Source organism: Mus caroli, chromosome 10 (genome assembly GCF_900094665.2).
Source record: "Mus caroli chromosome 10, CAROLI_EIJ_v1.1, whole genome shotgun sequence".
Taxonomy (NCBI): Eukaryota; Metazoa; Chordata; class Mammalia; order Rodentia; family Muridae; genus Mus; species Mus caroli.
The window spans coordinates 89716142-89739018 of NC_034579.1; the positions used below are offsets into that span (position 1 = coordinate 89716142).

At 38.4% G+C, this 22877-nt stretch overlaps 1 protein-coding gene across 3 annotated transcripts in view; it reads left to right on the plus strand.

Moving 5' to 3' along the window:
- Window positions 1-22877, plus strand: part of Eea1 (early endosome antigen 1) — a 103112-nt gene that overhangs the window by 71939 nt on the left and 8296 nt on the right. For all 3 annotated transcript variants that reach the window (XM_021174057.2, XM_029482448.1, XM_029482447.1), the window contains 9 exons: window positions 5313-5516; window positions 7166-7366; window positions 8941-9054; window positions 11070-11225; window positions 13205-13344; window positions 14491-14821; window positions 14977-15078; window positions 16188-16382; window positions 19229-19411. In XM_021174057.2, coding sequence (XP_021029716.1) covers window positions 5313-5516; window positions 7166-7366; window positions 8941-9054; window positions 11070-11225; window positions 13205-13344; window positions 14491-14821; window positions 14977-15078; window positions 16188-16382; window positions 19229-19411 — 1626 coding nt within the window. The remainder of the gene's footprint in view (window positions 1-5312; window positions 5517-7165; window positions 7367-8940; window positions 9055-11069; window positions 11226-13204; window positions 13345-14490; window positions 14822-14976; window positions 15079-16187; window positions 16383-19228; window positions 19412-22877) is intronic.

The following is a 22877-nucleotide window of genomic DNA, read 5'->3' on the forward strand; positions in this document are numbered from 1 at the left end:
CTGTTAGTAAGATTCTTACGTTTACCTTTCGCCATCTGGTAATCTCTGGAGTTAGTTGTTATAGTTGTCTCTGTTTAGAGATTGTTCTTCTGGTGTTTCTGTTAGCCTCTATCAGCAGACATGGGAGACAGGCTCTCTCCTCTGAGATTCAGTGGTCAGAGCACTCTCTGTAGGCAAGCTCTCCTCTTACAGGGAAAGTGCACAGATATCTGGTGTTTGGACCTCCTCTTCGCTGAAGATGAAGGCCCAAAACAGGACATTTCCCAGAAGCTGTGTTGCTTTGGTGGGTCACAGAAGTTTTCAGCTTGTGTGGTGCACACTCTCACCTGTGCAGACTATGTTTGGTGGAGTCCCAGAACCAAGATGGCTACTGCCAATCTAGAGGCAAAAACCTCCTGGGCTGGGTGGACACCTGTCCTCTGGTTAGGAAGGTGGCCGGATGTCTGGGGCCCCAAAAGGGCGCTGCCTCAGAGACTCTGTGACTCCCGCCTATCCCAGAAGCTGTTAGCTTCTGTGGGGCATACTCTCACCTGTGCAGACTAAGTTCCTAAGTTCGGCAGAGTCCCAGAACCAAGATAGCTCCCACTGATCCTGAGGCAAAGGGCTCCCTGGCTGGGCAGAGACCTGTCCTCTGGCCGGGAGGGTGGCCGGATCACCTGAAGTGTTAAGCTCCCGTGGCGGGTGTCGTGGGTAGCTGGCTGGTGTCAGCCGACTCTGCGCCCTAGCTACCCCAGTGCTGGTGGGACCGGAAGGGCTCTATTCTTTTGTAGTGATAGAACTACATAAGGCAAAATACTTGATGATGAGTTCTTTTGATATTAAGTGATAGTTAGAACATACTCTTTATTTCTATAAGTAAAAATTAAAGTACTTTAAAATCATTGTAAACATTTGCTTTATATGCAATTCATAAAGCATTCAGGTATATTACATTTATTAGATAACATTATTTATTATATTGCCTAATTTGATCTAAAGATGGGAAATGGGTCAGCTGGTAAAGTGTTGTCTGTGCAAGCATGCAGCAGCTCCTGAAGCTTGAATTTATACCCTGCTACCCAAGTGAACAGCCATATGTGGTAGCATGCAGTTTACATGTGGTTCCAGGGCTGAAGAGGTGGAGGGCTCTGGCCTAGCTAATCACTGCTCAGGAGAGACTTTGTCTCAAGGAGAAAGTGGTGAAGCCATGGAGGAAGACAGCCAGTGTTGATTTCTGGGCTCCACATGCATGTGCACACACATGTACATATACACTCATGCACACACAATTTTGTAGTTCTACAGTGTAATGTAGCATGTGCTGATCATACCTTTTACTTCTTAGCATTCATTACATGAACACTGGAACTATAGGTAAAGAAAATATAATTGATTGGATTAAATTAGTACAGATTCTATTATTACATGGCTCAGAAGGTTAAAGAAGTTTAGTTTTGTTTTGTGAGAGAGGATACAGGCTTGAAATGAATTTGCCTTTCATATTTGTTTATTCCTTCTTTCTTTCATTTATTGGATATTACTGAGTGCTGGATGTCAGACACTGCTCAGTACTGAACATAGAGAGGCACAGTGCCTGCCCTCTCGGGAAGCAATCTAGTGGTGTGTGTATATAGGGATAATTGTGGTGTCTGTGGGGACAGTGAGGCATTTCTGCAGTAAGTAATCTTTCCTTTTTGAGTTTGATGAATGAATGACACAAGAGTCAGACAAAGAGAGAGACAGAATCCTGGATTCATGTACCCCTTCTGTGTCTAATCAGTGAACAGTATCGCCTCTGTCTATTCTCAGCCAGGGAACTGATTCTGTGTCTATCTATGGCTGTGCATAAAACATACAAAGTGCCTGCTGCCGTGGATGCTTGCTGATGGCGCAAACAGTGCCCATGGTAAATAAGCAGGATGCACAGCTATCTGAGTGTCGTAGTCACGTCCAGAAGGAGGACTAGGGTGGGAGGCATGCGCAGTGCTGTGTGAGGCTTACTGTGCTAGCTAGGGTTGCTTGGCGTCTTAGTTTGGAATTCTAGTGCTGCAACAAAACTTCATGACCAGAAAACAAGTTGGGGAGGAAAGGGAAGGATGGCTAAGGATTTTTGCCTGGGCACCAGATGAAATTGCTAGAATAAAAGCACAGATCTCCATAGAGTGTCTGATTTCCACTCGTCAGTAAACATACAGAATCATCATCTCAGTGGGTTTTGTTGGCATGACGTCCTCACTCCAACATTCTCAGTAACTACTTGAAGCTTCAGCATTCTTCCCAGCTCCGAATCCCTGCCTGGCTGATCCTGACCTATTATTACCTACAGTTACATCCTGATATGTGAGTTTTTTTCTTAAGTGATCTACCTTGCTTTCTATTCTTTTTCCTATTGCACTGTGTCTGCCTGTGCCCATATTTGCCTCCTCTGTCTGAATGTGACCCTTGACACTTCCTTCTGTCTTTCGAGCTTCAGTGGATAAGCCCACATATACTCCCCACTGTGGAGGTACCATAGTGTCTTTATCATCTGATTCCTTTAGTCACTTCTCTTCCAACATTTTTTAATAAGTGTCATGAACAAGAAACCTATTCCTACATATGTCTTTATTTCTCAAAAATTCTTCCTAAACCAAATTTCCCTCTAGTTTCTACCCACTTTTCATATAATTCACATTTAAGTTGTAAAAATAGTTTATATTTCTTTTCCTAGCTCAAGAAACCTAAGATACTTGTTAGATTTGCAACATGGAGGTCTTGGGCCTTGGTAAGAACAATTTGGCAGAGATGAACACCTGATAGGATTTCAAGGGGATGGGGGTTAAGCTAGATTGTATAACTGTAGGTTACCCTGGGATTTTACTGTTAAGAGTAGGAAAGAAATGAAAATGAAAACTTTGGAGAGGTCAACAGCTAAGAGGGTTTTCTTTCCTGGTGTCTCAGAGTTAACTCTATAGGTGGAGACACAGCTGGAAATAAACCCACTGAGATGATGATTCTGTGTGGTTACTGGCGAGTGGAACTCAGACACTCTATGGAAATCTGTGCAGTGTTCAGAAGTATGGGAGGAAAGGAACAGATCGAAGTACTGATCTGGAGTTGGTATTTTGTGGGGTGGTTGTCTGGGATATTTTGAAGTGACAGGAAATGAACTACAAGAATAGTTTGAGGTTTAGAAAGAGCTAGGCTAGGCTAACATGAATCAGCTGGAAGGAGACTGAAGTGATAGGCATTGAAGATGAGGCCATGCAATCAGCAGATAGGAAGTTGTGGTCACTGAGTAAGACAGTCATACTTTTTAAGTTTTCATGATTTCAGACTATTGCAAAATCCTTGTGTGATTGCAGTATAGAATGAGTTCTGGTGAGGAATTAAGGTAATATGAATGTTGAGAGTGCACTGTTAATTCTGTCTGTGTTTTATATTTTGTGGGAAGTTTGCAGAAATTGAGAATAAGACAAGGACTAAATCATGAAGTCTTACTTCTTGAGTGACTTCAGGGATTTACAGGTAGCAATCAACTGTCAAGGGTAGCAGGTTGCAGACAGCCCTGGGGCTAATCATACATGATGTTAATTCCATCCTCCTGGGAGGGGCTGTGAACAAGGAAGGAGTTAGCACTCAGGTGATTTCCTATAAACCTGCTTCCCACCTTAGTTTATAAATAAAGGCTAGAGCCAGTGATTGGGTGGAGAGAGAGGGGAAGGTGGAGCTGAAGGTTTTGGGAGAAAAGGAAAGAAAGTGGGGATGACAGAGGAGGAGGAAGAAGGAAAGTGGAGCAGAAGCAGCTGGCCAGGAGAAAGCACAAGTTCTAAGGGGTCTCTTATATGGGGAAAATAGTAGTGAAGTGGTAGATCTGCCCAATCTAGGTGCACAGCATGTGTTCAGATTAATCGAGTTGTGTTTTCGTTGCTTAGGCTTATTTGGGTTGGAGATTTACCAAAACAGTAGTATAAGAATACCACACTTCCAAACCAGCACAGGCTTATCTACGAGGAGGATGGCAGTGACAAAAGCAGGGGTAGACGGCCTTCTCTGCTTGCCTACAGGACTAGCCTGATGGCTGGTTAGAGAGGGAGATGGGTAAACAGGATCCGCGAAGGGAAAACCTGGTTTCAATGGAGAATGAAAACAGTGACTTCTGCAGAAAGCTTTGCCCTGGGGAACTTGGATTCCAGAAGAGTAGTCAAAGGTGGTGGGAGGAGTTCTTGGTGGCCGGAGCAAAGGCTGAGAGCAAGTAGGTGGTATCATTCTTCATGACTGAAGCTTAGAGAAATGAGAAGCCCACTTGACAGTGATCAACTTTTAAATCATTCAAGATACTGGTGCCTACTTGCCACTAACACTGCATGGCCTACCTGTAAAGCTGGGGCTGTATTCTGGGTAGAAAGTAGATGTTGCAGATGTCATCTATTGCAGGATATTGAGGAAGAAGAGGGCTTTGCTGATTTAGAGGAGTCCTACTGGGCCTAGAAGTAAGCTTGCATTAAGTATATACGTGTGAGAGTACAGTGATGTGGGGGTGGGCCGGGGGAGGGCCAGTGTAAGGCAGGGTCTCGTGTAGCCCTGGCTGTCCTGGTACTCACTCTGTAGACCTGGCTGGAACTCAGAGAGCTACCTGCTTCTATGTCCTAAGTGCTAGGATCAAAGGTGTGTGCCACTGTGTGCCACTACACCCAGCTGCACTGGTTGTTTTCATTCAGTGTTTATTTCAGAGCATCAGTGTCATGTGTCTTGGATATATACTAATGAAGAAGAAAGACAATGTATTCATATTCTGTGCCTTATGTTGTAGTGGGAGGTAGAAGGAAGTAACTAAACATGAGAGAGATAACTAAGCTCCTGTGCTGAGCTAAGTGCAGTGCAGTAGAGAAGCCAGCATATAGACTGTTGCAAAAGGCTACAGGTGGAAATGCATGGGCAGGACAGCTCGACCTAGAAGGTGACACTTGAGCAAACATTTGGAGAGGAGAGAGGGAATCATTTGGGTGTTAGGAAACATTTAAGGCAGTGGTCACTAGTCCAAAGGCCCGGAGGTAGGAGTGAGCCAGGGTTGTCACTGAGTGAGTCCCATGTGTCTGAAAAGGGCCAGCAGTGTAGGGAATAAGATCAGAGTCTCAGGAAAAGGTGGTGTAAACGGTTTTGCTAAATTTATGCTTATAAATAATATAGACTTATATTATTAAATACGTGGTTTTAATTAATTTGCTACAAGAAAATGTAATTGTTTTAAGATGTAGGACTATGAACAATTAAATTTACTATTAGTCATTTTGTGTTTAAGGAATAACTTTTTAAGTTTTCCATTCTTAAAATAGTAATTTTAACTCTTTTAGAATGATTTGGAACAAGTGTTACGTCAGATTGGAGATAAGGACCAAAAGATCCAGAACCTTGAAGCGTTGCTCCAGAAGGGTAAAGAAAGTGTTTGCCTACTGGAAAAGGAAAGGGAAGATCTGTATGCAAAAATCCAGGCTGGTGAAGGAGAGACCGCTGTTCTTAACCAGTTGCAAGAGAAAAATCATGCACTGCAGTTGCAGGTACGCCTGGGAGCAGGGACGTTCTAACTCTACCCTGGTCTCCGGGAGCCATGGCAACTGCTTGTCAAGGAAATTGATGATCCTGACCTTTCTTACTTGTTTTAAAACGTTATTTTTTATATCATATATTTATCATCAAGGTAGGTCACTATGTATTGAAGGCCTGTACAATGCTTTGATAAAAGATGTGTGTAGTTCATGTCCTAGGATGTTTAAAAAAAGAAATGAGTGACAAATTAATAACTTAAATGTTAGAATCAAATGTTTGCTATTACTGAGTATTGTATAATATTTAAAACTCAATGGTTATTTATATTTTGATAACATATTTGTCTTTGGATAATATAAAGCTTCCTAATAGTTTTAATAAATTGTTACTCCAAGATATATAAAGAGTTTAATAGAAATATACAAAAATCTTAACTGAAGCGGGGTGCAGTGGTACACATATTTAGTCTTAGCACTTGGGAGGCAGAGGCAGAGGCAGGCAGATCTTTGTGAGTGAAAGACTAGGCTGGTCTACATATCAAGTTTCATGCCAGTTAGGGCTATCTAGTGATATGTTATTAAAAATAGGTAAATAAATAACTGAAAATACTTTATATCTGATGTTTTGGAAAAATTAAGTAATAGTAGGTCTTACGACTGTGCTAATTGGGGAGTTAGAGTGTAACATGAATTCCTGCCACATGTCCTGTTTAGTTGTTTTCTTAGTTTCCATTTTGTTTTAAGACTGAGATCTCACAAGCAAACTCAGCTGATGAGGCCTCATCAGACAAGTACTTTACAATACCTCCTAGTGATTATGGGTGTGAAGGACAAACCATAGTAATGTGACTAGAAGTGGGCATGAACTATATATTCTATATGGGTAGAACACCCATATAGAACTGCTAAAGATAAAACGGGTAAAATACTTGAGTAGAAACTAACACTGGAAAAAGGTATCAATGAACAGAAAAGCAGAACAGTTGGAAGCATTCAGAATGAAGCAGAGAAGAGAGAACCACGTCTCCATGGGGCAGCATCTCATAGGCTGGCTGAGTGTAGTGAGGAGGATGACTCATTAAAATGCATCTGTAGATTTAAAAAAAAAAACAAAAAACCTTCCAAGTACATGAAAAGAAATATCAGATGAATTAGGTTCCATTTAAAATTTTAAAATGTATGCTTTTGAAAATACAACATTACAAAGGTAAAGTCAACCTAAAAACAGTATAATTTGTCTGAGAACTTAGAGATACCAACAGTGGCAAGGAGCCCTTTGTTATCAGGTCAGTGGGGAGCTGGGGGGCGAGGATGACTACAGGGCCCATGTGAAATAGCTTTGTGTAGGGGAAACATTCTTTACTGAGTGTGCGCCTTATCAAATCTCAGATTTGATACTTAAGTTAGGTGAGTTTTATTGCATATAAACTCTAGTTAAATAGAGATTATCTAAAAATAATAATATCTAGCTGAATTTGATGTTCCTAGGATTTGGGCTTATTATACTGGCTTGTTATGAAAGGTTTGAACATTTTTACTTGAAAAACCTTGCAATTACCTGTTATAGGGCAATTCAGAATTCTGAGGGTACTTTGGTGTGAGTGTCTTCATTTTTGTTGTGATTTGCAAACTTTGTAATTAGACTCTTGCATGTGTACTAGCTAACTCAACTGACAGAGAAGCTGAAGAATCAGTCGGAAAGCCATAAACAAGCCGAGGAGAACTTGCATGACCAGGTACAGGAACAGAAGGCACATCTTCGAGCTGCACAAGACCGTGTTCTTTCTCTGGAAACCAGTGTCAGTGAACTAAGCAGTCAGTTAAATGAAAGCAAGGAGAAGGTCTCGCAGCTTGACATACAGGTAATATGCTGTGCCATGAGTTTGTATGTATAAAACATCGTTTTAAACCATACATGGTACGCGTTCTTTGCATACATTTGAGTGGAAAATGACAATACAAATTAAATTATGTAGTTTCTTGAGGTTTTCTGTGTCCACAGATATTTTTGTTCTTTCTCCCTATGGACAGGTGATTTCTGTAATGTAACTTTTGATTCCTACTTTCAAGGTACTGCCTGGTAGGATTGTCAGCGCAGTGTGAAGGTAAGTTAGCACATGCAGTGTCTGCGAGTACGCCAGGAGCCTGTTGTTCGAGCTTACTGTGGAAGGGTTTTAATGCCTAAGTCCAACAGTGTAGGCTGCAGGAGTAGCCAGTTCTCTCTCTACTCTTCATGAATGTAAAGGGCCTGGAGGTGGGTCTTCCTCCCATCCCCCTCTGGACCCTTCTGAGATGATGGTGTAGCTAGTACTCAGCTCCCTTAAGTCTTCACGGATTACATGATTTTGGAAAATATGCCAATATATACTGAAGCATTTCATGATTTTTAGTTTATTGGATAAATGAACTGCTATATGTAAATGAAGCTGATTGCACAAAAACGAGTTCTTTGTCAGTGAGTCGATTACTTCTGTTATTTTAAGTATAGCTTTCTTTAGTTTTTAATTTGAACTCAGTATAGAGACATACCTTATCCAACATTATTTCTGCAGACTAAGTATTGAGATATTATTTGAAGTTTTTTTCTGCTTAAAATTACCCTTAACATGGATAGTTTACATCTTTTGTATTCACTTAGCTAAATGAGTATTATTTTAACTCTGCTAAAAACATTTTAATTTCAGATATATTTATATCTTGTCTACTTTTTGCTTTTCTTATTAAAGGTGACTTGTGCTAAAATTATTTCAGTACTTATTACTTTTAATAAAGAGAGTATAACTCTTAACTCCTTTGATTCTCGTTCAAAGTAGAAAGCCTGATGTTTTCAATCTGTAATTTCTCGACTTTTAATGATCATCAAAGGAAAACTCTTTACATGAGAAGTTATCTGGAAAAAGTAAATTTTAAATGTACTTTTAGTTTTATTGTTTGGACTCCATACTGAAAACCTTGATCTTTGGAGCCACCACTTTCAATGGCGTAGTTCAGTTGATTGTGATACTGGTAGACGTTAGATGTGTCCTTTTGAAAAATACTTCAGAAAAAAATATACAAGTTATTTGTCTTTTAAAGATAGGATCTAAGCATGTAGCATAGACTAGACTAGAGCGCATAATGCTTTAGCCTTTGCCTCTACCATGCGTGGATCCCAGCCTAGTCTCCCTACTCCTGGAACCCTTTCCTTCACAAGGGGCAGAGCACTGTGGGTTGGTGCCACAGCAACAGCTTCCTGCTGTTAGGTGACCATCACTAGGAGTTGTCTCCCTTACCCACTTCTGTTTAGGAGATTTCACATATGTACTTTTCAGTGTCTCAATTATTACTTTCTACTAATGAACCTAATTTTTAATACTTTTGTGATAAAATCAATATGTCTTAAAAAGGAAAGTCAACAATTAAATATAGAATTAAAAATTTGCAAACTTTGTTACAGATTAAAGCCAAAACTGAATTATTACTATCAGCAGAAGCAGCAAAAGCTGCTCAGAGAGCTGATCTTCAGAATCACTTGGACACAGCTCAAAATGCGTTACAGGATAAACAACAGGTAGGAAGACTGGTGATGTTTTGGTTGGTGTACACATATTAATATTTTCCTTCATACACATGAAATCATACGTAAGTAACTATTATACTTGCATGTTACTTACATCTGGAAAAATGTTTGCATGTGATCAGAGTTGGAAATGATAATGTGAAAATATTTATAAGAGCAACCACATAAAGGTATGCTCTTTATCTGTCTAAATATTACGAACAAAATTCTTGAGCAAACATCAAAAAAGATGAAACAATAAACAATTTCTAGCATTTGTTTGATGAGGATTTGTTAATATCCTACTAAGGAAATTCAGGCTGACCATTACTTACCCAAAAGATCTGACATCGAAAATATCCCCAATACAAAACTTTTTGAGCAACAATGATGGATTTAGAGCACATGAAATCTTAAGTTTCTGATTAAGGGTTATTAACCTGTGAATTCTATATTCCAAAACCTGGAGTTTCAGATTTTCTGCTCTGGAGCATTTCATATGTAACAAAGACTCCATTTATATACAAATATAAAACTGTGCTAGAAACCATTCAGGTTCCTAAGAATCAGTTACAAATTGTTACAATATTGAGATACATTTGTCACTATAGAGGGAAACTCAGTGTGTATGTGTTTTTGTGTGTGTATGTGTTTGAGAGGGGGTTGTTTAAGGGGATATATGTATGTATATGTGTGTGTGTGTATATATATATACATATATATACATTATATATATGCATGTGTATATGTTTTAAGAATTGGGTGGGAAATGAGGGGCAAGAGTCTTGAAGGATGATCAAGAAAAGTATTTAAGGAAATGCTATAATGAAACTATTTCTTTGCTAATTAAAAATAAAATAATTTTAAAAATTTAGAATTTCCCATATTTTATAGTGTTTTATGCTAAGGGAATAATAACTATAAATAGTGCATTTTTGTCTCTGGTACTAAATACAGAAAGTATAATAGTGATCTAGGAATTTAAAATAGATTAGTAATAAGTTGAATAGCTAAAAAAAATGAGTTATACCAAAAAGATGGGAATTTATGCAGCTGCATATAATCATCTAGAGAACTACTTGAAAGTTTTATGGTAAATTGTTGTGATAAAATAAAGAAACTTAAAATAGTATGCAAGTAGGATCTTATTTTTATATTATTTACATAATTAATTATTTATTTACTGTAATGCTGGAGATCGAATCCAGGGCCACACACATTCTAGGAATGCTAGCTCCTGCAGAGCTACCGCCTCAGCCTGTTAATATCAGTACATAAAACAAGTAGAAGAGAAATTAATATACAGAGAAGACTAGCAGGAAAGTTATCAAAACATTGACACTGAAATCCCATGGGTGGCAGATGTACTAGTAATTTTTATTATATTCTTTCTATGAAACTGGATATTCTAGTGACTTAAGCAAGTGTTACAGATGTAACAACTACAATATTTTTGGAATATAATTTCTAGATAGTGCTTTGAAAATTGAAAACATTCAGCTACAGTATAATAGTTACTTCTATTAACTTGCTTAATGATCTGCCATATGTTTTAGCCTTTAGATAATACTTCTAGAAAATTATTGAAACTCTGTTAACTGGCTGTGGAAGTAGCTCAGTGGCATGGTTTTACCTAGCATATATAAGGGCCTGGGTTAGCCAACTAACCTTCTTACAGAGGACCTGGGTTCAATTCCCAGTGCCCACATAGCATCTCACAACTGTCTGTTGACAGTTTCAGTGGATTGATGCCCTCTTCTGACCTACACTGGCATACAGGCACAGAACTCATATGCATAAAATAATAAAGCTAAAATATTTTAAGTTAGCTGTTACACAAATTAGCTTGGTATCTAACAGTATGTACAACTCAGTCTTTGTTAGTAGATAAAGAAAATGGCTGATAAGTCACTGAATGTATCTGAAGGCTTATCCAGATATTTTCTTATATAAAACTATAATTTTCAGTTTTACTTTTACTGACTATTGGATTGGTACAGATTTTCTTCCAATGTGTGTTTCTGCAGGAGTTGAATAAGGTCAGTGTGCAGCTGGATCAGCTCTCTGCAAAGTTTCAGGAGAAGCAGCAGCATTGCACTCAGCTGGAAAGCCACCTTAAGGATCACAAGGAGAAGCACCTCTCTTTAGAACAAAAAGTTGAAGACTTAGAAGGCCACATTAAGGTTTGTGTAAAGCCAGTCTGATTTGTCGTATTTTCCACTCAGCAGCTTTGGAGTCTGATGACCTTTACAGATTCAAAGACTGTTAAGTAAAAGAGAAAGACAAAATGGTAAAAAAATGTAAAAATTACTTTATCAATTAATTTATTTCCATCTTTATTTTCAATTCCTTCATTAATGGGTGGCTTTTATAAATAAAAATTAACATAGCGCTTGTTTATTGTAAAGGGAAATCGTATCCCAGGAGACACCAAACAGTATAAGTCTTGTTATAGAATGTCTTCTCCCCTTTGATTTTTCCATTTCCCTACATATTATTCTAATCTAATATTTCTTCTATGGTGTGGTGTTTATTCTTTTTAAAGCTTTCCATATCCTTTGGAATTTGCCTCTAATTTAGTAATGCATCTTTAACTATCATAAGCTCAGCCTTACTTTAAGATAATTTTAAGTGTGGTGCTGGTTTACTAAAAGATGAAATAATTGGACAGATCAGGGAAACTTTAATTTGGTTCTGGAAATGCTAACAGTTAAACAACAAGAACAACAAAAACCCTTAGGTTTCTTTTACTTCCATGATCAGTTGATGCAAGCTGTATGATTATAGAATTATGAGATGAGTGTTCTATATGGGCATCTATACCAGTATAATATGAAAGAATGGCCTTTACAATTCTATTTTTGGGTTGTTCTTTTAAAATGCCAACAGCAGTAGTAATGACAGATTAGGTATGGTTCAAAAGAATAGGTGATAATATGTTACAGAAAACAGAGTAAACAGAGATAAGTCTTACCTGGGCACCTTTCTGAAATAGTTGTAATCAGAGCAAGAATCTCTGGGGTGCTGTTGCACAGTACTAGATTATAGATAACACCTTATTCTATACATTTCAAAAAGGTAGGAAAATAATTCTTTGAAAGTTTTTAGCACAGAGCAAAGGTAAATGAAATATGTCTAACTTGATTTAAGCATAACACTATTAGGTAGCCCACTGGCATGTATAATGTCTATGTTTTGGGGGGTTCATTTTAAAAATATTTAAATGAGGTCTGGGGAAATTGCTCAGTCAGTAAAGCCCTGCCGTGTAGGCAGGAGGACCCCAGCTTGGATACTTGGTACCCACATAAGGTATCAGGCATGATGGAAAGGGTCTGTGGTGTTTGTGCTGGGCATGCAGAGAAAGGAAGATCCCTGGAACTTCACGTTTGGCCAGCCTAGCTGGATCTCCAAGTGGGCTTCAGTGACAGGCCCTATCTTAGAAAAAAAAAATGGAGAGATTGAGAAAGACACTCAATTTTGTTATTTGTCCTCCACCTGTAGACACTCCCCAAAGGCACACACATGAGAACACACACACACACACACACACTGATGAAATGAAAGCACATTGCTTCTATCTAAAACTATATATAGTATCTTGATTTTATAAATTAGAAAAATCAGACATATAATATGTATGAGATGTACAGTATAAACAGCAGTGATATAATCTAACAAAGACACTTAATAAGCAAAGTCAGGAATTTTAAGTGTTGTATATTTAAGATCGGTAGGTATAAGTTTGAGGACTACATGGCAAATCCATTCAATTTTATGTTAAATATCTTGTAATTTTTGTGATTGTTAACTGCATATACATAGATAATATATCTTAAGTGGACATGGGAATAACCTGTTACTTAGTTTTGTTTTTCTAACTTAAATTGACAAACATTTGCATTTTTAATATTTATGTTTAAATTGATTCTCTTTTAATTAATTTTAAAAATAACCACTGATTTATGTAAAAAGCCTATTCTAGATTATCTGACAGACCCTAATTAGAACCATTTTCTCATTCAGTGGTGGTTTCAGAATGGATTTCTATAAATGCATTATAGCTATTTTGTATATTGTCAATAACAATTTGTATGCAGACCAAATGTTATAATAATCATTAGGCATTGTCAAAATTCAAATGAATGCTGTATGTCACCCACAGAAACTAGAAGCTGATGCTCTTGAAGTTAAAGCCAGCAAGGAGCAGGCTTTGCAGAGTCTACAGCAGCAGAGGCAGCTGAGCACAGACCTGGAGTTGAGAAATGCAGAGCTGAGTCGAGAGCTCCAGGAGCAGAAGGAAGTGTAAGCTGGCCTCCCACTGTACATCCCTAAGGTGTTAGCTGTTCACACCATCTTTAGAGAGTCACCAAATGCGGTTTTGTTTCAGTGTGTGTGTGTGTGTGTGTGTGTGTGTGTGCGCGCACCCTCGCACACAGTGCTGGTTGTATACACTGCCAATGTTAATGTCAATGAAAATAAAGCCTTATGACTTGGTTAAGGTCAACTTCATTTCCATTGCTCACTTACTTCTGTGGAGTTGGAATCCCTCTTCAGCAGTGACATGGTGCCAGTTTCTCCTGAGCATTCACTTTGATTGAAATAGTTAATATAAAAATTTTAAATACTGCAATGTGTATATGTATCACCTAAGAACAGCCAAGTTTCTACTTTGAGGTACTGTACTAGGCACAGAATGGATTTTTTCTCATTAGGAATGATTTTTTTCAACTTTGCTTTGATGTTATTGAGTACTTAATTTACTGTCTCTGGCTGTGATGAAACACTAAGAGAAATCTCGGGAGGGAAAGGTTTACCACGCCTTACAGATTAGAGTCCATCATCAAAGGAAGGCAGGACTAGAGGTCAAGGCAGGAACCTGGAGGCTGGAAGTGAAGCAGAGGCCACGGAAGAGTGCTGCTTACTGGCTTGCTCCCCAGTGGCTTGCTTAGCCTGTTTTCTCATGCAATTCTGGACTGTCTGCCCAGGACTAGCACTGCTCGCAGTAGTGGAGTAAAGTGATCCCCTTAAAAATATCTTACTACATTATGTTAAGTGTTTTGATGTTCAAATTTATCAACATAAAATATGTTTTATATTTCTAAGATAAGAAAGAGAGTCCCATTTATGCACAGCAAATAACACATTGATTCAGTATTTTAGGGGGCCTGGAAAACTTGCTGGTTGTTGTAGACCCTCTAGGATTTGTTACCTGAATTTCTCTGATGAGTAAATGGTGGTGATCCAGACTTGATGTCAATAACTTGGCCCTTCCTGAGGAAACCACGAGCATCTAATGAGATGTCTTAAGGCAATTTTCAGTGTTTTTAAACTTATTTTACTTTTTCCTCTGAACCATATTAAAAATTCAAGACTCAGTAATCACTTATAAATAATTTTGGTTGATAAATTTTATATTACACTAATTTTTAAAATTATTTTTTAATCCAGAGTATCTTGTACAAAATTGGATCTACAGAATAAATCTGAAGTCCTTGAAAATATCAAACAAACCCTCACCAAGAAAGAAGAAGAAAAGGTTGTCTTGAAACAAGAATTTGAAAAGTTAAGTCAAGATTCAAAGACACAGCACAAGGAGCTGACGGACAGGATGCAAGCTGCGGTCACAGAGCTGACAGCAGTGAAGGCACAGAAGGACGCACTCCTGGCCGAGCTTTCTACAACAAAAGAAAAACTGTCAAAAGTTTCTGATTCTTTAAAAAACTCCAAAAGTGAATTTGAGAAAGAAAATCAGAGAGGAAAAGCTGCTATGTTAGATTTGGTTAGTTGTTTACATTTCTTTTCTCATGTAGAAGCCATTATCTCATTTAAACGCCTGTGTGCAGGGGTTGGTTTAGTTCCTTCTGTTTTTCTTTTAAACTGATAAATCCCGTGTAAGTCATTACAGATGTTTTCAGTGTGATGTTTCTTTATTAGGAAAAAGCTTGTAAAGAATTAAAGCATCAGCTTCAAGTCCAGGCAGAAAGTGCCCTGAAGGAGCAGGATGAACTGAAAAAGTCACTAGAGAAAGAGAAAGAGGTACAGTGTTGTTTTACTATAAATATGTAAAATACAATGAGCTTTTGTAGTTTCTAATTTTTCTCACCTCGATACAGAAATCAAGAGAACATGGGGCCGGAGAGATGGCTTAGCAGTTAAGAGCACCGACTGCTCTTCCAAAGGCCCTGAGTTGAAATCCCAGCAACCACATGGTGGCTCACAACCATCTGTAATGAGATCTGACACCCTCTTCTGGAGTGTCTGAAAAAGAGCTACAGTGTACTTACATATAATAAATAAATAAATCTTAAAAAAAAAAAGAACATTTATTTCTATAAAGTAAAATGGTTCATGTGTTTATTTTTAAATTGTTATTTGTGTTCTGGTTAACACTAACAATCATTTAAAATATAAGGGCCAAATAAAGAAAAATATATTTAAGAAAAAGAGAAAATTGAATCAGCTAACTGTAAGAGTTTTGATTAGATAGGGTTAAAGAACATTATAATTGAAAAAAATAATAGTATCTTAAACATGACTTATTTCATGTATTTGCCCGAGTTTTCTTTTTATTTATGTGGTAAAACATTGACCAAAAACAGATTGGGAAGGAAATGATTTATCTGGCTTACGTACCCCAATCACAGCCCATCACTGAGGGAAGCCAAGGTGGGAACTGGAGCAGAGTCAGTGGAGAAGTGCTCTTCTCTGGTTTAGCCCAGAGTTTGCTCACTTTGTTTCTGACATACCCAGGACCGCCTGGCCAGGGTGACTGCACCCACAGAGGGCAGGGCCCACCCACAGCAGTCAGCAGTCAAGACAGTGCCTCACAGACTTGCCCACAGGCCAGTCCGGAGGGAGTTCCTCAATTGAAGCTCTTCTTCCCAGATAAAACTCCAGCTTAGGTCAAACTGACAAAAACTAACACCACATAAACAATGACAGTATTAGTGACCAGGAGATATTCCTGACCTGCTTCACAGTAACCAAATAGTTCATGTCACTAATTGCCTACGGAATAAGTCAAACTTAGAAGGTGGCCAAAAGTACAGTAATATCTCTGAAAAGTACTGTGTGTCTTATAGCAGATGCTCAGAAAATGTCTTTTAAATGAATAAATGAGTCAAACAAGTTTCAATTTCTTTCAGACTTCTCAGCAGTTGAAGATAGAACTCAATTCAGTCAAGGGAGAAGTCTCACAGGCTCAAAATACATTAAAGCAGAAGGAGAAAGACGAACAACAGCTTCAGGGGACCATAAATCAGCTAAAGCAATCAGCTGAACAAAAGAAAAAACAAATTGAAGCGCTTCAAGGAGAGGCTAAAAATGCTGTTTCACAAAAGGTATTGATAAAAACAGTCTGCTCCTTATAGAAAGAAATATGTGGGCATTCATATAATATTAAAATGAGAGTTGCATTATAGATAACTTGTACATATTTAAAATTATGTTAAATATAAAGCCTATATTTGATACATGGTTTAAGACTGAATGTTCATTGGAATTATCAACTATTTTATTATTTACATTTTTGATAATCATTTGTCTAATGCATAGAAGCGATGTTTGCTGTTGGGGCAGTTACTTATGTCACATTTCTGCTGTCTTAGAAGAGTTTAAGGACGTGCACAGTAAATCATTCTTACTGTGGGAAAACGGTGACAAAACCATGAAGTGGGATGTATTTAAAAATGCAGCAAGGTCGGATTTCCTATAGTATATTTGACATTGTATATTAAATCAGAATGCTTTTCCTTCCAAGAATGAAGGGACAATTTATTGATAATATGCTGGTTTTCATTCTTAAACATGTTCTCATCTTGTCCAGAATGAGTTAACCGAATAGGCTGGTTTTAGTATAAAACATTTGAACAAAATAAGATCTTTCTCATTGTTCATTCCTTTTTTTTAATTAGGTATTTTCTTCATTTACATTTCAAGTCCCCCACAAGCTCCCCCTCACCCCCCTACCCACCCACTCCCACTTCTTGGCCCTGGTGTTCCCCTGTATTGGGGCATATAAAGTTTGCAAGACCAATGGGCCTCTCTTTCCACTGATGGCCGACTAGGCCATCTTCTGATACATATGCAGCTAGAGACATGAGCTCTGGGGGGTACTAGTTAGTTCATATTGTTGTTCCACCTATAGGGTTGCAGATCCCTTCAGCTCCTTGGGTACTTTCTCTAGCTCCTCCATTGGGGGGCTGTGATCCATTCATAGCTGACTGTGAGCATCCTCATTGTTCGTTCTTATAGATGGTCTTTAGAGAAGAAGGTGCAATCCTTCAGTCTACAGATTAACCTAAACAGTCGTGTCATTAGGAGTCAGCTGCCAGAAACTAGAGTAAAAAGAATAAAAATCAGAAACAGCACACATGAAGCTTTGTCTTTACCAGGTGTTTGTTATGCTACATCCCATACAAATAACTTTCTAAAAACATAGGCCATGGAGAAGCATTAGTCTTTTTGTGCTTTCATATGTAATCAGAAATTGGAATATAATTGTTATGGTGTAATTTCCGTACATTTTTGCTACGTCCTTTTTACTTTTCAGCAAGTGCAGTTATGTATATAGTGCTCTTGACCATGCTTAGATCCCTTGCTCTCTTCCTCCCGACCAGCACCACGCCCCACCACTTCTGTTTAAGCTCTTATACTACTTAACCTTTTTTCCTTTTTTTATTTTTTGAGATAATTACAGCATCTATTCCCCCTCATTTCCTCCCCCAAGCCCTCCCATATATACCTTTTTTCTCTTTTTTCATTTGCTCATTTTTCATTATATACATCTATATATGTAGCAACACTAATGAAAGAAGACATCATGTCTCTTTTTTAAAAATGACTTCTGAGTTTAATTAGGTTCCTGGCATAAACATGAATGTGGAATTACTGGAGTGGAGCAACTCACCAGTAGCTATTTAATTAACACACTACATATATATTCATAGGATGGATGTAGGGATAATTCTATACGTTTTCTGTACGTTTTTTTCCTTTTATTGGAAGTAGCTTTTTTCTCACATAATATACCCTGATTATTGTTTCCCTGCCCTCTACTCTTCCCAGCTCCTTCCCATCTCCCTCCCCTCCAGATCCACCCCCTTTCTGTCTCTCATTAGAAAGCAAACTGGCTTCTAAGGATAATAATCAAATATAAGATTAAAAACTTGTATACAATTTTTAGTGATGAAATTAGAAATATTAGCATTTCTGTTTCCTTTAAGCATTTCTTCATGTTGAGAGCTCTAAAGTCCGTCTTTATGTTCTAGTTCTTTGTAAAAGATACAGTACATTACCATAACTCACAGTCCTTGGGGCTCGATCCTCCTAGTATGTCCTCCTTGGCATTGTTCTCTATTCTCTTGTGTTTGTCCCAGTGACTCTGTCCTCCTGAGCCTGTCACAACTGTTAGGAGAGGTAGAATATTTATTTTTAAAAAGCCAAGCATATTTTCCCATTACATAGACATATTTTAAATGTCTTATTTTTTCTTAAGATTTATTTACTTGTTTTATGTATATGAGTACACTGTGGCTGTCTTTAGACACACCAGAAGAGGGCATCAGATCGTATTATAGATGGTTTTGAGCCACTATATATGGTTGCTGGGAATTGAACTCAGAACCTTTGGAAGAGCAGTCAGTGCTCTTAACCACTGAGCCATCTTTCCAGCACCAATATGTCTTAATTTTATATCTCTCCCACATATTCTTGAAGTTGATTTTAGAGTACTTTGAACTTATGTGAGACTTTTATTTTCTGTCCTGATATTAATAAAGATGACTTATAGAAGTTCCCAGAGTTACTCTTGCATTTTCAAAAGTAGAAACTACATATTCACGTCAGCACAGTAGTGGCTTCTTAATTTCTTTTATGTAGAAGTTTCTCTTAGTTCAGTTCCAGCATCGTTTATTCCTGGCTCCCGAGAGCACAAGCCCCTAGTACTGCCTCGGAGAACGTCTCTCTTTCCTTTTGATTGCATTTGCATTTTAAATAGTATGGACTTTTTGGTTTGGTAATTCTCTGACTTTATAAATTTAAAATATGTTGCTCTGTATTAAAATATAATTTTAGGCCATAAATGCAGTGTAGTGGGTTTCTCAGATGTCTTAGTTGTATAAGTTTCGTCTTATATTTGACTGACTTCTTATTTGCATTCTCCTTTAAATAACTACTGATGTTTTAGACAGTGCTGGAGAATAAGCTGCAGCAGCAGTCATCACAGGCAGCCCAGGAGCTTGCAGTGGAGAAAGGAAAACTGTCAGCGCTGCAGAGCAACTACGAGAAGTGCCAGGCGGACCTGAAACAGCTGCAGTCCGACCTCTATGGCAAAGAGTCTGAACTTCTAGCCACGAGGCAAGACCTTAAGGTATTGTAAACTGTGGTATGGGATAAAGCTCAGGAAATAATTCCCTTGCCTAATGAGCAAGGGAAGTTAATATCTGTGAAGTATTATATTCTTCTATTAAATTACTCCTTTAATGTTCCTTTTTAAAAATTAGATTGTTTTATGACAAAAATCATGAGATGAGATATAAATATATACACACATATGTATATATACACATACACACATTAAAAACTCAGTTTGAAATGAGTTACAGTGAAATAATGTGGGTGAATCTTATGGTATTAGCTTTTCTAAGGCCTTTGAAGCCTTCATTTGCGAGTACCTTTGGAGAGTGGCTGGTTATAAGCCAACTCTGGGAAAGCAAGTGCATTACTATGGTCAAGCTCTTAGTGCTATATTTTTGTCAGCTTTCTAACTTACAGGAATGCCTAATGATTAAAATCAGGCCAATTAAATATAGCCTTAATTAATAATACTGTATGGTCAAATAAGGTATCATGTTGATTAAAATGAAAGGTATAAACAACAAGGTAGCAAATTTTATACAACACTGGCATATCCTTCCTGTAAAGGAAAGCGAACATTGTGTTCCTACACACAGAGGACCAGCACCTTGCCTCTTTCCCTCATATCTTATCTCTGCCCCTGTCTCTCTTTCCTCCCCTCTCACCCCCCACCCTCTTGTAATGGTAATATATGCTAACTCCTTTTTTAAAGTGCACTACTGTAAAATTTTTGTTTGTAAAATATTGTATCTATTTTGTGTTGTATTCATGGGCTCCTGTGGGGAACCAGGCCACTTAGACATGTGAGTAGATCCTGAACTATAGGTACAATTTGGAAATACAGTCTTTACAAGGATGTCTGGTGATAGGAGGAACTGAACAGAGCCAACCAGGAGTGGTAGCTTACGTTTAGATTTTATGTTTAAAAAAGAGGATCCAAATTGTTAAGTATACTAAATGCTTAGTGAAAAACAATTGGATTTTATATTTGAGATAAAAAATAACAATAGCAACAAAGGGTACAGCAGAGAGGAAAAATGAAAAAAACATGCAGTTTAAATTTTAACCTGGACATCTTTAAAGAAGCTTAGATTGCTAGTAGGGATATTCAGTTAAGCATTCTCTCTCCTCTAGGAGATCTGCTTTCCTGTATGACTGTGATTCCCATTAGCTGTGCAGGCACATGTGCATGAGCTCACACAAATAAAAATAATTTAAATTAATTACAAAATATCTTTCTCCACAAATTCTGGTAACTGGGTGTGAGTTGGTTGGAAGCAGGATAGAGTTAAGAGAATGGAAGGTGTAGAGGGCAGTTCCTAAGTTCCTAGCAGGCCCAGGGGAGGGCAAGGGATCAGTCCACACAGACACAGGAAACTGGGGGAAACAAAGGAGGGCAACAGGAGGCAGGTTAGCCAGGGGGTGGGGTCCGGTGTGGAGGCAAGGGTGCTGGAGAGGTGGCTCAGTGGCTAAGGATACTTACTGTGTTTTCCAGAGGACCTAAGTTTGATTCCCAGCACCCACATGGCAATTAACAACTGCCTGTACATAATAACTTCAGTTTCACGGGATCTGGTGCTCTCTCTGACTTCTGTGGGCTCCACACACATTTGAGGTTAAGGCATACATACATAGGCAAAACATACATTCACATAAAAAATGAAAATAAATCTTTAAAGAAAGAAAAATTAGAACTGGCCATTTTATTACTGTTAAATTGCTTGTTTGTTTGTTTGTTTTTCAACACATTGAAAGGCAGGGGAAGTTTGCACAGAAGTTTGCATTTAAGCTGAAGGCAGTGAGGAGCCACTGAAGGGCTTCCATGTAATCTGGACAAATGAGAAAGCATAGGGCAGGCCTAGGGAACGTTTTACAGCAGGGCACGATGGAGCCTCTGTTATGACGCTCCTTTGGCAGGTGAGGCAGGCCCACTGACACAGCGGAACCGTGATTGGAAGAGCTGTTGGGTTTACTCGAAGCCCTCCTTCTTTTTTTTTTTATATATTTTTTATTACATCTTTTCCTCAATTACATTTCCAATACTATCCCAAAAGTCCCCCATACCCCCCACCACTTCCCTACCCACCCATTCCCAGTTTTTTGGCCCTGGCGTTCCCCTGTACTGGCGAAGCCCTCCTTCGTTACCACTCACCGGATAACTATTTTTGTCAGCCTTTTCTCTTTTGCTTCAGTGAGCTGATCTCAAATGTGAGAGCGAAGGGAGACGAGAAAGCATTCTACAGTGTGACAGTTGCCTGTGTAAGGCTTTCTGTCATAGCTGTTGTAGCTGTCAGTGTATACCTCAGCCTGACTATGTCTCCTCGGACACCAGTAGGGTTGACCAGACTGGCCTAGTCTGTGCCGTTAGCCCCATCTGCTGGATCGTTTATGAAATAGTTTGTTCACTGGGTATTTCTGTTGGCTATAATCTATGCTATTATTTGTCCAGAAAAATAGAAGTGGAATTCACTATTCAATTCAAATTCATAATATAAATGTATTTCTGAAGTGAAGTGAAAATTGTGGGGTTATACAGAATTAAACCTAACTCTTCTCATCCCAGTACTTTTATGCCATTTTATCAGACATCAGAAAAAGTAAGAGCTAATATAAAGGCTTTATTTGAAAGGAGTATGGGAAGGCTTGTTTAATAAAAATAATTGGAACCACAGGGATTACACAATTTTATAATCATGTCAGGGCTGATAATTGATCTACTCAATGATTCGCCTATTGCCATGTTGTGTGGCTGAGATAAAGATAGGAAAAGAGGTGGACCAGGGGAGCATCCCTGGTAAGCAGTGCTGAGCGAGTGAGGCATGCACAGCAGTACTGCTTAGGAGTGTGTAAGTAGATGTCCAAACACAGGGCAGAGCATTGGCCCTTGACATCATCATGAAGACTTCATCTGGTCTTTAAAGAACTAATAAATTAATGGACTTTAAACATTTAAAATTTTAGAGTCCATGCATTTAAAATCTTATAAAGCAATAACACTTTGGTGGTTCTTACAGCATTTCTTAGGGGGCACTACTGCTTGCTTGGTTTTAGCAAGCCTGTTGAACCAGAACCTCTATTACACAATTATGGTTGCAGTAGATTTATACAGTAGTTTTTGAAACATGTTTATTTCAGTGCTGAGATCAAACTCTCAGGGTCTTATGCATGCCAGGCAAGTACTCAACACTAACCTATTACCACCCCCTCCACCCCCCCGACACACACCTAGGACAGTCATTTTATTGTTAAAAGAATTTTTAAAAAGTTATCTTGGTGACATCTAGGCCAGTTGCCATGTCACACATTTTACACAGGGTCTCGCATCGGTTTCTTGTGTATTTGGTGGTGAGCATTTGCTCAGCTGCCCTGTACAGTTTCTGCTGCACATGCCACTCTTCTGTGATAAGGACCATTTTATGCAGGGTACTGACTTAATACTGGCTGCCTGAGTAGTAGTGAAAAAGTATGTGTTCTATGCA